Source organism: Podarcis melisellensis, assembly GCF_964234715.1.
Source record: "Podarcis melisellensis genome assembly, chromosome: 4".
NCBI lineage: Eukaryota > Metazoa > Chordata > Lepidosauria > Squamata > Lacertidae > Podarcis > Podarcis melisellensis.
In genome coordinates, this window is record NC_138531.1 from 87,930,042 (window position 1) to 87,945,568 (window position 15,527).

The 15,527-nt window shown below is 43.9% G+C and overlaps 1 protein-coding gene across 1 annotated transcript; it reads right to left on the reverse strand.

Moving 5' to 3' along the window:
• Positions 1–1,895: 1,895 nt before the first annotated feature.
• On the reverse strand, positions 1,896–13,428 carry LOC309369354 (uncharacterized protein C11orf97 homolog). Its single transcript, XM_081910221.1, has 4 exons — positions 13,073–13,428; positions 10,027–10,131; positions 4,096–4,221; positions 1,896–2,031 (listed from the first exon to the last, which is right to left on the reverse strand). The coding sequence occupies exons 1-4, from the start codon at positions 13,164–13,166 to the stop codon at positions 2,027–2,029; spliced, it is 330 nt and encodes a 109-aa protein (XP_081766347.1). The 5' UTR covers positions 13,167–13,428; the 3' UTR covers positions 1,896–2,026.
• Between the last annotated feature and the right edge of the window lie 2,099 nt (positions 13,429–15,527).

Here is a 15,527-nt window from a genome sequence, read left to right on the forward strand (position 1 = left end):
TGAATCTATTGGTTCGAGTCCTACTCTCTGGAGCAGGAGAATACAAGCTTGCTCCATCCTCCATGGGACAGCCTTTTAGATACTGGAAGATGGCTATCATACTAAAAAGCAGAGACATCACCTTGTCCGTATAGTTAAAGCTATGGTTTTCCCAGTAGTGATGTATGGAAGTGAGAGCTGGACGATAAAGAAGGCTGATCGCCGAAGAATGGATGCTTTTGAATTATGGTGCTGGAGGAGACTCTTGAGAGTCCCATGGACTGCAAGAAGATCAAACCTCTCCATTCTGAAGGAAATCAGCCCTGAGTGCTCACTGGAAGGACAGATCGTGAAGCTGAGGCTCCAGTACTTTGGCCACCTCATGAGAAGAGAAGACTCTCTGGGAAAGATGGAGGGCACAAGGAGAAGGGGACGACAGAGGACGAGATGGTTGGACAGTGTTCTCAAAGCGATCAGCATGAGTTTGACCAAACTGTGGGAGGCAGTGGAAGACAGGAGTGCCAGGCGTGCTCTGGTCCATGGGGTCACGAAGAGTCGGACACGACTAAACAACAGCAACAACAACAATCATACCTTCTTCCACCTCCTCTTTACCAGGCTAAATACACCCAGTTTCCTCAACCGTTCCTCATAAGGAGTCGTTTCCAGACCCTTGATCACCTTGGTCCTCCTCCTATGCACACGTTCCAGACTGTGCTGGAAGTAAACAGACATGTGACATATGACAACTCCACATATCTGTTCCTCTTTAGGGGGAACAGAACATCAATATCCCAACATCGACTTCTGAGGTACGACTGTCTTGTTCCTCAAATTAACCTACCCTCCCCCAAAGTTATTTGCCCTAAGGACAAAACAACTTTGGGGGGATTTTAGTTTGAAGCAGGAGAAATGGTTGTCTTACAATGTCTCTAGCACTGGGCTGTCACTTCCAGTCTGGCACTGAGCAGAGAAGAGGCCCTGGGGCAAGGACAAAAGAGGAGCAGGGTGCAACCATTTAAGAGTCTCCTATCCTCTTCAAAGGGACGCGGGTGGTGCTGTGGGTTAAACCACAGAGCCTAGGGCTTGCCGATCAGAAGGTCGGCGGTTCGAATCCCCGCGACGGGGTGAGCTCCCATTCCTCGGTCCCTGCTCCTGCCAACCTAGCAGTTCAAAAGCACGTCAAAGTGCAAGTAGATAAATAGGTACCGCTCCGGCGGGAAGTTAAACAGCGTTTCCGTGTGCTGCTCTGGTTCGCCAGAAGCGGCTTAGTCATGCTGGCCACATGACCCGGAAGCTGTACGCCGGCTCCCTCGACCAGTACAGCGAGATGAGCGCCGCAACCCCAGAGTCGGTCACGACTGGACCTAATGGTCAGGGGTCCCTTTACCTTTATCCTCTTCAAAATGGCACCACACCATTACAAACATGCAAACATTCATAGAGATCTTACATACCTGCTGCTGTTTTTAAACATGAGTGGCATTAACAGTTGCACAAAAACAACAGGATTCCCACTTCTTCCTCCAGTTCGCACACCCTATATTGTTCCCAGATCTGCTCCAGGGAGTTAGGAGTACCCCAAGAACAGATTTACGGAGCTGCGGGCAGCGGGGGGGGGGGAGGGAGAATATTCTGTTGTACATGGAAAAATCATGGGGCTGGTGGAATGTTTTGCTTAGCTCAGTGTTGAATACAGCTGTTCATCACTGCTTGTACAGTATATGAGCCCACTTTTACTAGCCTGCATTTCTGTGCTGTTTGCAGAAAAAGGGGCCAATGAACTAGTAAAAGAACAATCTTCTACCAAACAGGCAGGTGCTGTGTGGGTAATAAAAGTTTAGAGAGGTGAAACATTTTCGCTCCGGAATATTTTATAGCTAAACAGAAAATCAACACAGACACACTGACTGATACATGGTTGAAAAGTTTATTTTACATGCTATGATACAAGTTCTAGAATATAGTACTCAGCATTTGGATAAAAATAGCAGCTGTGAATTTGCCTAGTTCCTGTCCCTTCCATCAACACTGCTTTTCACAGGGGCTATCCTGCAGGAGGGGAAAAGGATGAAAACAGAGATTAGTAAATGTTTTATTGGTGAGGCATTTCCACTTAGATGTACTTTTATTTATTCATTTTGTTAGCCACCTTACACAGGGCAGTCTCTAATCAAGTTTTCTTGATTGGATGGTGGGATGGTGATGGGAAAAGGAACTATTTGTGGGATTGAGTGTAGGTATGTTTGAACACTTTTAAGGATTGTATGAAATGTATGTTTGTATGCTTGTATATTTGTAACATATGTGTATTAATCCTGAATTATTTTAACAATAAAAAAATTAAGTTTTCTTTCTTTTTGTTAATGAAAAGGTGTCATGAACTATATATGTATTTTTTTTTAATAACATGACCTCACTGAGTGTGAGGAAGCAGACAATTATTTTTAAAATGGGGGTGGAAACTCACCTGAGGTGCCTCTCAGCTACAGAGGTTGAATCCATTCAGTTAGGGAGGGGCACAAATTATTTAACATTTTTAATCAACAAGGGTAAAAACAGCTTGAAGTGTGCAAATGTGTGCGAAACCTTCTGCACTCAAACAAATGAAGTTGTAGGTTCACAAGTTTAAGGAAAATTGCAGATGTTTATGGAAGGTAGGATTCTTTGGCGGGGGGGATGAGAAAGCTAATATAAAAACAACCTAAACTACCTCACAGGGTTGTTGTGAGGATATTAAATGTGGAAGATAATGAAGTGTGCTGGCCTGAGCCACTTGGGAGAAGAGCAGAATATCTGGATTGCCTGTATGCTGCCTTAAGCGATAGAAGGAAGGTGGGATGTATATGTAAGGAAATAAATATGGCCATCTATTTTGGAGTAATCTTGTTGACTTTATTGGTTTATTATGACTTTAATGACTTTAACCAGGAGTTGAGATTGTAATTGCAAGTTCCCAAAGCAGGGCGGTGCTGCCCGTGGCCTTGTTACGTTATTCTTTTACATCTGAAAATTTTATTTGCCCTCAAGAGGATTTTAATTGTCCCTGCGAGAGTTTCTGGGCTGCATTTTATTGGCTTGATACTGGGGATAGGTCACTTTCTCCTGCTGCAGCAACAGCCATCTCTGCTGTGAGCCTGGACAGCTAGACTCCATCCCCCTAACGCTCCGCAGTTGTGTGAGAACCAAAAACAAACCCCTGTGTTGCAATAAGAACCAACCACAACAATACAAACACAACACGTAGGCTAATAGTTAAGAGAGAATATATAATAGAAGAATGATATTATTCAAATTGTAAGAATAAGCCAGTCAGAGTTCATATGTACAATATAACAGAGTGGTAGCAAGGACTGTCAAGCCGTGTGTTCAAAACAGATGTCTAAGGACAGTCTCACAATAGTCTGTCAAAAGTTTCAACAGAAGACGTCTCAAAAGTTTCAAAAGGTCAGTGTCTCTGGAATGATTCTGTTTCAGTAGCAGAATCTGAATGATATCATTATTTTATTATATATTCTCTACTATTAGCCTATGTGTTGTGTTTGTAGAGTTGTGCAAGAACTGCCAGCCCATTTATGCACTATGATAATTTTCCCTTGCAAAGTGCATGAATTGAATCAGCACCTCAGCAACTGCCCATCTCTGATCTCAAGGAGCAAAACCAGACTAAAAACACTGCAAGCCACATTGCAAGCCAGGAGTAGCAATCCTAAAGCGGAGCCGCAAATCTGAAGATCTAAAGACCAGCTAGTACGGTGTCTAATGGGCAGAGCGCTACCCTACCACAACCATGCAGTCCTAGGTTTCACGCAGCTGTGAAGTTTTACTAGATAGCCTTGGGGGACATTTTCTTGCTTTCGCTCTCTCCCAGCCTAGTCTACTTCACAAGATTGCTCTGAGGATAAAATGGGGGGAAACATACAGTGTCTTGAAGGAAAGGTGAAGAACAAACAGGGTGCTGTTTTTTCCCTTCCCTTAAAAAAAGTTTTATGTGACTTTTCAAAAGCTGATGGATGCTGGGATTCACACACCAAGACGGACAATCCCAGGTGAATGTTTTGAAAGTCAGAGTTGTTTACTGATGCAGGATGCAGCCCCCAGATATTTCATTCTTACTTCTTATTACGGCATGTCTGGAGTAGTACTTGGGCTGTGAAAGCAAGCTACTTGGATTCTGTGATGCCGGTTTGAAGCCTCCCACTGGGAAATTCCTTTTCAAGCTCCAAATTCCTTCCAGAGCCGCTGTTCAAAATATATGAAGAGCATTATTGTCAGTTGGGTTCCAAGCTGACCTTCTATATTTTTAGGTAGGAGGGAAAGCAATTAATACCCACGGACCGAAATATTTGTACAAACCACTGGCTGACGAAACATAATCGTGCAACTGTAGGTCTGGAAGGAACCTTGCATTATTGATTCGATTCCATTTATGTAAAAATGTATATATAAAAATATATATAATAAATTTCCAATCCAATACAGATACACACTGGGATAAAAAACACACCCTCCACTTGTTGTAAAAGGAAGATCTTCAGTAGGTCCTGAAAAGACAACAGAGTTGGCGCCTGTATAGTGCGTAATGGGAGAGAGCTCCAAAGGGTAGCTGCCACCTTCCTAAATGCTGTTCCTATATTGCGGGCATGGGATCCTGGGCTAGATTATGGTCGATCACAGGTCAATTGCTGCGCTCCTGGGGGTCGTGACAGAGCCCTGCTGGCTCCCAGGAGATCTGGCCTGTGTGTGTGTGTGTGTGTGTGTGTGTGTGTGTGCCTGTTCTCCTTCCCACTGCACTCCTGGGGGGATGTGAAAGGGATGCTACCCTGGCGGCTCCAAGGGAGAAACTGGCTGCTCTGCCAGCTCCCAGGAAGAGCTGGGCTGTGTTTGTGTGTACGTGTGCGAGAAGATGAGGTGTGCGGGACTTCCGGAGGCGGCGCGAACGGCAATGGCTGCCAGCTCCTGAACGGGAGAGGGTAGCTCCGTCGAAACGGGTCGCCCGCTACGGCGAAGCGGGGACCCATCCAGAAAAACCACAGGCAGCAGAAGCCTGTGGTCCTGAGACCCGGCGGGCGCCAAAAGCAGCCCCTAAAACGACGAAGGGACCCCGTAAGGGGCTCCGGACCGCGGAGGGGGTAGCGGCGCTGTGGGTCGTTTCGCGATCAACGGAGCGAAGCCGCGTCGCTGTTGCCGGTGAGCGCTGACCTTTCTTCTTGAAACTGCTAACTTTGGAAAGCAACAACCCGTGAGTAATTTGGACAATATACTTTTAAAGCCTCTAAAAATTGTGAATTTGGCTGAAAGCGGAGTGACGAAAAACAGGAAGTCCGTCTTCCGCTGACACTGAACTTGAAAGTAAAGAGCAGGAGGAGTGGAGACAAAGAGTAACGTTTTGCATTGACTGATCTGGCACCTATTTAAACTGTTGTTCTTGGCTGATTTAAAGACTTTAAGTGGCTGATTTTTGGACCTTCATTGAGACAAGGATACCTGTCTTCTGTTGATCTATTGGATTACAAATAAAAGTAAGAAACCCAGGTACTGGAGCTGCCTGAGTAACTGAGCAGTCAGTCTGCAGGCTTTGGATACTTTGAATCTGAACTTTGGAACATACTGAGTTTGAATTTGTTACTTTGAAACACTTGCTGTCTAAGCACTTTTGGAAACAATGTTTGGCTTTAAGTTTTAACTCTGCTAAAATTTATCTTTGTGAAGATCTTTGGAGATCAATTCAGACTTACTAATTTTAATTGGATTGGACTTCCTCACCAAAGACATTCTAAGCTCCACCTAGAGGATTTTTGGATTTACAGCAGTGACTTTGTTTTACTTTCTCTTTCCCGGCCTCCTGTTTGAGTGTTACCATCTGGGCTCTTACTTTCTCATGGGAACAATTCAGTTTGACCTTGGTATAAGCAAAAAACTAAGGTGTTGGGAAAAAACTTGACAGATATTGAGTCGGAACGGTTTCAGAGAGAGACAGAGTTAACTGTGGTTAAGAAAGTTAAATACCTAGGGGTAAACATAACAGCAAAGAATCTGAGTCTGTTCAAAGATAATTATGAAAAATGCTGGTCTGAAATTAAGAGAGACTTGGATAGCTGGTCAAAACTGAAACTTTCATTGTTAGGTCGAATAGCTGCTATTAAGATGAATGTATTGCCAAAAATGTTGTTTTTGTTTCAGACATTGCAGATTGTAGATAAAACGGAGTGCTTCCGGAAGTGGCAGAAAGATATCTCCAAATTTGTCTGGCAGGGCAAAAAGCCCAGAATTAAGTTTAAGATACTAACGGATGCAAAAGAAAGAGGGGGCTTTGCCCTGCCAGACTTAAAGTTGTACTATGAAGCCGCAGCTTTCTGCTGGCTAAAAGACTGGCTACTTCTGGAAGACACGGACGTGCTGGATTTGGAAGGTTTTAACAATGCATTTGGATGGCATGCATATTTATGGTACGATAAGGTTAAGATTAACAAGGTCTTTAAGAACCATATTGTCAGAAAAGCAATATTTAATGTCTGGACAAGATACAAAGACTTATTAGAGAACAAAACACCGAGGTGGCTGTCACCTTTGGAGGCTAAGGCCCGAAAAAGACCCAATATGGAGGCCAATTGGCCAAAATATTGGGAAATACTAGAAAGGGATGGAGACAATTGGAAACTGCAGAGTTTAGAGAAAATGAAAGATAAAGTGCGAGACTGGTTACACTATGCTCAGATTAAGGAAGTGTTTAAGATTGATAAAAAGTTAGGATTCCAGGTGGAGAAATCGAAACTGGAAACAGAACTGTTAGAACCTAAGACCAAGGTACTTTCAAAAATGTATAACTTGCTGCTGAAATGGAACACACAAGACGAATTGGTTAAATCGGCTATGATAAAGTGGGCCCAGGATATTGGGCACAACATTATGTTTGAGGACTGGGAAAGGTTATGGACCACCGGGCTGAACTTCACAGCATGTAATGCTCTGAAGGAAAATGTAATGAAAATGATATATAGATGGTACATGACCCCAGTGAAATTGGCTAAAATATACCATTCGTCTGATAACAAATGTTGGAAATGTAAGGAAAATGAAGGAACATTCTTTCACCTCTGGTGGACCTGCCCTAAAGTGAAGGCCTTCTGGGAAATGATATATAATGAGTTAAAAAAGGTATTTAAGTATACCTTCACTAAGAAACCAGAGGCCTTCCTTCTGGGCATGGTCGGCCAGAACGTGTTAAAGAAGGACAGAACATTTTTTATGTATGCTACAACGGCGGCAAGGATACTTATTGCTAAGAGCTGGAAAACCCAAGATCTACCCACACTGGAAGAATGGCAGATGCAGCTGATGGACTATATGCAACTAGCTGAGATGACTGGCAGAATCCGCGACCTGGGAGAGGAGAGGGTTGAAGAAGACTGGAAGAAATTTAAGATTTATTTACAAAAGTACTGTAATTTGGTTGAATCCTAACAAGGAAGCCAGAGCAGAAATAACTGTCTACCATTAAATTATAATTTTTTTATTTGAGTTTAACCTAAATACTGCACTTAAGATCATAAACAAGATGATAATTTGCTTGGAAAAATTCGTTTTTAATGATGAAAGTGGAAGCGGGAGACGTGAGGGAGTCCACAATAGAATGAAAGGATGTTATGAAACCTATTCTGTTTGTTAAATATGTATCTGTAAAAAATCTTAATAAAAATTTTTATAAAAAAAAAAAAGAGAAGATGAGGTGTGCGGGCTCTGCATGGGCTGCGGCGGTGGACGCACCCAGTCAGGGAGCTGAGGGAAGGGTGGCACATGAGACAATGAAGTCCCCCTCCCTTTCCCCCCTCCCGCCAGTTCCCATGGAAAGAAAACACCCTCTCCCTCCTAGTTCTGCATGGGTGCTGATACCCCGCCCATCTGGCTGGGTTTCCCCAGCCAAATATACCGTATTTTTCACTCTATAAGACGCACCAGACCACAAGACGCACCTAGTTTTTGGAGGAGGAAAACAAGAAAAAAAATATTCTGAATCTCAGAAGCCAGAACAGCAAGAGGGATCGCTGCGCAGCGAAAGCAACAATCCCACTTGCTGTTCTGGCTCCTGGGATAGCTGCGCAGCCTGCATTCGCTCCATAAGACGCACACATTTCCCCTTAATATTTAGGAGGGGAAAAGTGAGTCTTATAGAGCAAAAAAATTACGGTAATATGTTTAAGTTTAAGAATGACAACGGAAGAGTGCGGGAGATCACTGCCAGGTTTTGATATTGGACGGTAGATTGAAACCTTATGGATGTTGGACGTGCCTGCTATATTGTATGGAATGGACCTCCTGATATAGATGGAATCTGCAGGAGACCCTCTGCAGCAGAGCAGAGTGATCAATTGGGTATATTGCATATTATTGCAAGGCCTGTGATATATGCAAATATTAAGCATCATGCATTTTTTGCAGTGGTACGATGTGGCGGATAACTCTGAGGACTTAACAACTATAGGGCTTACACCAGTGGCTTTCAAACTGGCTTCCTTGGGGCTCCTTTGAAGCTTCTCAAGGGTTCCTAAATGAAATTGGTAATGGCTGTGCAGCTTTCCAGAAAGACAGCTTGCTCAGTCTGCTAATGTCCTCCAGCAATGGGGAGCAGCAGGAATTGTATTGTAAGGTTCATGCAGGGTGAATTGTGAGGCCAGTGTCCCACATATAACAAACTTGCCACAGGATCCTCTGCAGTGTTCAAAGTTCCACCACAAGCCATATGGATTCCCAGCTACGGAAAACATTCCTTCAAGGTAGCATCTTTGAAAACCACCGGCTAAGGCAAATTCATGGAGTAACAAAATACACATAGATGTCAATCAAAGTGGATGAGGGATTTCTTAACAGAGAATCAGTATGGAATAGTCAATTGCGTATTGGCCTTAGGCTTCGTTTCAACCCCTTAATCAGCCATAAGGTTTACTAGGTGGTCAAGTCCCGTTCCACTCATCTTTCTCTCAGTTTAATCTACCTTGCAGGGTTTTGTGAGAATAAAAAGAATAAACTTGTGTGGTGCTTCCCCCCCCTAAAAAAACGTTTAGGGGTACTCTCATTTTGACTCAAGAAAATCACCATTTTATAGTTCATATCAAGAAAAATAAATACAGTAAATGGACAAAAGTACAAAGATTCACAAAATGTTTAGGGGTATGCGTACCCCTGTGTACCTCCAGAAAAAAGCACTTCTGAACTTGTGTATTTTGATTTGAGCTTCTTGATAAAAAGGCTGAATACAAATGATGACATGCCAAGGTGACAGTATTTATAGGGTCTGGCCCTCTTCTTCTATAAGTTGTCCAAAGCCAGCTTGCAACTACCAACTGCTATTTTGGATTTCTCTGTTGAGACTTCCCTAAACTTTAAATGAGCTGTTCTGGAGAACGTGGTTAAAGAACTGCCACTCTGAAAGATAAATGAAATACTTAATATGAAAGGGGGGGGGAGCCCACTCTGTGATTCTTACTTGGTCGGGTTACTAAATGATTTCAGTAGGGGCAAGCCAATGTACTGGCTTTTGCTATAGTTTGCTCTTGTATTGAGCTTCTGAATTTATTATATGTTGTAACCCACCCTGGGACCTTAAGGTGCTCTCCAATGAAGTGCTTCCGCTAGCACCACGACTTCTGATGTGCAACAGAAATTATTTCCTCTACCCATGCATCCTCTAAATCTGCTCTGGGTCGCGCCCCCCAACCCTCTGGAAAAGGATTGGCGGAGGACACAGAGTAGCATGAAGAGAGGGAAAGGAACTTCCATTGTCCAAGCAGAAATCCTTGTGCTGGTGGATATCACACTTATAAATAATATGACGTGCACCATTCTGAATGCCTGGAAAAATTGTAAGATACAAATATGATAAATAAATAGAACTTTGTTTTACCCGTAACATCTGACTTTATATATTTCCTCAAGTTAAGCAGTATTTACATCAGATTTTCACAACTTATTATCCACTAAACATTTCAGATTTTTCTTCCCTAAATCATTTTATTTTTATTTTATACCTTTGCCGGCCACAGAGCTTACCTTCTGAAGGGTGTTTAATTCTGCATTCATCCCTCCGAAAATAAAGCTCTTCTTCCAGCACTTCCTTAACTCTCCTAGGTGGTTCGACATATACAAACTTCTTCCCTGTTTTGTTAAAGACAATTTACAGGGATAAGGAATCCCATATGATACACACCTTATTTCACTTAACTGTGTATCAAAATTAACTAATTTCACATAATAAAATTTAAAATCATTCTCATTTGTAATATAAAGTTCAAAAATGCAAACAAAACGTTTAAAAAATGTGATATGAAAAATATCAATCATGTTTTATTTAAGTCACTGATGCACCCATAGCTTAAATATTCTTTTCTGGTACTCTGTTCTCAGGTGCAAGATATAGCAGATATGGAAACAATACTGAGATTTGCAATAATCTTCCATGCAATCACTAACTATTTTATATTTTCCCGTGACACACCAGTGAAGACAGTAACTCAGACCACTGGTTCATCTAGCTCTGTATTCTACATTGCCTCAATATGGTTTCAGACAGGTTTTCCCCAGTCCTACCTAGAGATATTCTGGGTTGAAAATGGAACACTATGTGCACAAATCATGAGCTCTGTCACTGAGCTATGGCCCTCTCCCAAGGTGTGCATCACCACACATTAATTCCACAATTAAAGACTCAGAAGAATCCAAAGCCATTACATTGACTGATTGATGAGGTTTCCCATTGCATGATTTACGACAAGCAGAAGTGATGCTTCGCTGAACTCTGGGGCATAGTAACAAATGTTGCAATCCTAACCCCACTTACTTGGGAGTAAGCCCAAATGAGTTCAGTAGGATTTACTTCTGAGTAGGCAATTTTAATTGAAGGTTGTTGTTCTTAGGTAACAGACAGAAGAGTCACTTATAAGGATTCATAACCATATAGGAATCAGTGGTACGGAGGTATGGAGTGGTACTGAAAAAATTATGTACTGTATAATATAGCGGATTGTTTGCGAAAGGGACCTTATCTTCCCTTTTGGGGCACTAGAGGGCACTGTGTAAAATTATATTATACAGTATATGCAACAGGTTTTTGAAACAACTAAATGCTTTTTAACTCCACACACTACTCATCCGAACTGCCACATGGAGTGATAATCAGGTAATATGCGTATACTGCCATTCTGTGGGAGTGGGGGAAAGTGCAGAATGTGAAAATAGTCCCAGAATTCAGAGAACAGTGGCTCATAATTTGTTTTCCCAAAGCTTGGTGCCCCTTTAAGGTTGTGAAGTTATGCTTCAGAAGGAAACAATTCCTGCTGAAATCTCAGGAGCCAAAGGAGTGCTTGAATAGTCTGTCCAATGTTTGGAGGAATGGGGGGGGGGGGCAGGGAAGGGCAGCTGCCTCCCCATCAAGTAAAATAATAGAAATACTTAACAAATCACATTGCCCCCCCCCATCTTGGCTACTCCCATGTTTGGAGGTGAAGTTTCAATTCCACTTGTAATGGGATGTCCAAGTATGGCATGAAACTGCTTAAATGCAGTCAAAATTTGCAAATGCTAATCTATAGTTTTGTGAGCCATTTGGGCCCAATAGCTCACCGGCAGCCGTGCTTTCAGGTGTAAAATTAACCCATCTCACTGCCCCACATATTGTATAGGCACCCCAGCCAGTTGCGGTTCAGTGACATTTCACTGTATTCTATACATGGTGTACCCAAACTAATGAATCAAAAGCAAATCATGACTATCAGGCATGTGCATGTATCTATAAAATGTCATACACATGCATGCAGCCCTTGAAGGTGATTACATATAGATGGTTTTCTGTAAATCAAGTGTTTGTTAAGTTGTCCTTTGGTGAGTTAAAACGCCTGCGTATGAAGAATGCTTCCATAGCTGATGGATTGAAAGCTTGCTGGGTTAGGCAACTCTTCCAGTAGAAATGGCGGTCAGCGATGCAGTAACAGATCTCAAAGTGGTCTGTGTTCATCACAGTGAGACAATTTCCCCATGGGATAAACCAAACCTCCAGCATGTTTGGAAAAACTGCATTGAAGGAGATGGGGTGTATAGCATTGGGATGGGATGTCCCCAATAGAATTGACTATAATTGGGAATTGAATGTTAATTCTTGGTGGTGAGCAGAGGAAAGGGGAGGACACCAGTCCTTCTAGAATGGAACTGAAAAGTTATTTTTGTCAAGCGGAATAAAGCCTTGCGGGGTGTGCAATGCCCTCATGGAAGGGAGACTGATATGTGCACAAGGCGAAAAAGCACAGTAAGCGGAAACCTTCCTCTTAACCCGGGCATTTGGTCGATTAACATCCTATGGCTTTTAAAATGTGTTTGTGGGAAGGGGGGGGGTTGTTGGTTTGTTTTTGCTTTTTAAAAATTATTATTATCATTTATTCTTCATTTGATTTCTATACCATACCATTTTGTATTTTTAAGAAAAATCTCAAAGTACGGTAGTTTACAGCACATTAAAAGGCCAGGAAAACAATCCGGAATGAAACACTACTGAAGAAAGTCAAACATAAAAGTACACAGCCAAAGCAACCTAATTAACGGGAAAACGAAAATATCATCTTAAAAGATTTCAAAATAAAACATTACAAAGGAGGTCGACCGCAGAATTTTATTATGCGTTTTGTACTTCTCTGCCTGAACTGCCCTGAGATCTTCAGATGGAAGACTGTATACAAATGAAATAAACAATAATAATAATACTGGAACAGGCAGGATCCTCTGCACTGGGGGAAGAGGGTGGGCGGTCCCTTTGGGCGGCAAGGGAGGTGGGTTCTCTATGGGGCAATGAACAATGGCATCACATCATGGGCATTGGAGAGGAGGGGGTCCAATGGTGCCAGGCAGTCCCTAATGCAAGAGGGTGGGGTGCCCTTTCCCTCTAATGGGGGTGGGTGGAGGGGAGAGGGCAGCACCCCCACATTTTGCACAGGAGAGGGGTAGCAGCAGCAGCCAAAGCAATGCCCCCACCTACCCACTCCCCTTTCCAGCCCTGGAGGGGACAACGCGGTTGTGTGTGTGTCCCCCTCGGCGACCCCTCCCCACTCACAGGGCTGCCCCGCTTCATTGTACTCCGCGTAGCTCCGGCTGCTCCCCGGCTCTCCGGGACTCGGCTCCAGTTGCTCTCCGGCCGCCGCTCTCATGCCTCGCCGCCCGCCGCCGCCTCTTGCACCAGCCGCGCCCAGGCAAGTGGGAGACGCGCGGGCCCGTTGCCATAGGAGCCCGAGGCGGAGAAAGAAGGGGGAGCCCGGAGCTCGCGACTCGCCTCCCCCGGGGGAGCTTAAGAAGGAGCCTGGGAGTTAAGATTCCCGCTCCCCGGGGCCGGGGGAAAGCGCAGGAAGAGAGGCGGCCTAGAGTGAGACTAGGCCCGGGCCTCTTGGGCGTTGCCATGGCGACGGATGCTGCGCTAAGAAGCCCGGCGGGGATGGATGGCGGGTGAAGCGAGCAGAGGCGTCACAGTGCAAAAGCGCTGCTGTCGAAGGCTAGCGAGGCACCTGCAACTACTACTTCTTCTTCTTCGGCGATCACTCGTAGCCCAGTAAGATTGCCTTCCACAAACACGGTTTTAACAGTGAGTCCATAAGTTACTGTGGAGGCCAATTCTGGATCCACACGTCTTTCCACAGTGGGGACATAGGTTTCTGGGGAGAGTTGATTATGGTGAGGATTTGCCAATGTGCCTTCCTCCTAGCACGTTTCTCCCTTTCGTCCTGAGTTCGAGTGTCTTCAAAGCCCATGACACCTTTGGTAAAGGCTCTTCTCCAACAGGAGCGTTCACAGGCAAGTGTTTCCCAGTTGTTGGTGTTTATACTACATTTTTTAAAATTTGCCTTGAGAGAGTCTTTAAATCTCTTTTGTTGACCACCAGCATTACGCTTTCCATTTTTAAGTTCGGAATAGAGTAGTTGCTTTGGAAGACGATCATCAGGCATCCGCACAACATGACCAGTCCAACGAAGTTGATGTTGAAGAATCATTGCTTCGACACTGGTGATCTGTGCTTCTTCCAGTACACTGGTATTAGTTCGCCTGCCTTCCCAAGTGGTGTGTACATTTTTTCAGAAACACCGTTGATGGAATCTTTCGAGGAGTTGGAGATGGCTTTTATAAGTGGTCCATGTTTCACAGGCATACAGTAAGGTTGGTAGTACAATAGCTTTGTAAACAAGCATTTTGGTTTCCCTGTGAATGTCTCAGACACTCTGCACTTCAATTGGGAGAAAGCCGCACTTGCAGAGCTCAGCTCTGCAACTTCTTGTACCAGTGTGCTTGCCTACATTCCCCCCCCCCCCTTTCCCACTCAGCCACCCAGATCCCAATCAGGGCTCCTGTGACCTGCCTTTCAGGCAGACATTCAACTGGAGCCCCCCCCCCCGGAAATGTGGAGAACATTTGGTCTATATGTTGCTAGACTCCCACCAGCCCCAAAGAGCACAGCTAGTGGCCAGGGAGTACATCTGGAGGACCAAAGGTTCCCCCTCGTCTGGCCTGAATACAACATGTTAGGCATGCTTTAAGCCCGTGGATTTGAACCGGCGCAAGAAGGACTATTGCGTTCGGGTCTTAGGCAAAGTGGAGCAGGTTATCTCCCAACTGTTGACTTCAAGGGGGGTGGAGGCAGATGGATGCCAACCATTCCACCTTTCCTCCAAGGTCAAGAATGGTCAAACATGGTTCTCTCCCCCTGCTCCATTTTTAACACCATAATCATGGGAGGCAAGTTAGGCTGAGACGGTGACAAGCCAAAGTTCACCCACTGAACTTCATGGCTGAGGGGGGACTTTAACCCAGCTCCAGTACTCTAACCACTATGCCACACTTACTTACTTCCAAGCAAACCTGCATTGGGTATGATTGTAAAATCATTTTTTAATAGAGGTAGGTAAACACACTGCATAGGAATGTAAGCTATGGCTTTCTAGCTGAATGAACATTTTGAGGTTAAGGCTTCAGAAATGCTACCATGGGGAACGCCAGCTACCAGATTCTCCATGTCTTTGTTCCTGCTGTGTGCTTTCCGTGTGCTGGACTAGGCCTGGGAAAAGCATAGTTAAAATATGTATGGTCCCTGTGTGCTGCTACTTGCTTCTGAAGTGACATAACATAGAAAACATCCAACTATAATGCAAAATACATCTGATAAACTAAAATGATATGTGGATTTTCTATAAGCATACTTACAATCTTGGATATCTTGAGAATCATCCTATGTGATTCAGGTACAAACGATGCACTTTCCCACTAAACACACCATGGTTTGGCAAATAGGCTTAGTTCCAGCAAAAACACAGCTTCCCAAACAGATTTTGAAATTCAGCAGCTGGCCACACGGTATGAGGAGTCACAATCCCACTGAGCATGAGAAAGGACCACAGCTCAGTTCCAATAACATGCTCTGAATTCAAAAGGTCCCAGGCTCAATTTCTGGAATCTCTATTTAAAAGCATATTACTAATCAGCTGAGACAATGCTGAGCTAGACAGACTAGCAGTTCAACTCAGTAA

Coding starts and splice junctions, on each gene's coding strand:
- LOC309369354 (XM_081910221.1), bottom strand. CDS start 13,166: ATGAGAGCGGCGGCCGGAGAGCAACTGGAGCCGAGTCCCGGAGAGCCG. Junction 10,132..13,072: donor CAATGAAGCGGGGCAGCCCT/GTGAGTGGGGAG, acceptor TTAACAAAACAG/GGAAGAAGTTTGTATATGTC. Junction 4,222..10,026: donor AATTAAACACCCTTCAGAAG/GTAAGCTCTGTG, acceptor TATTTTGAACAG/CGGCTCTGGAAGGAATTTGG.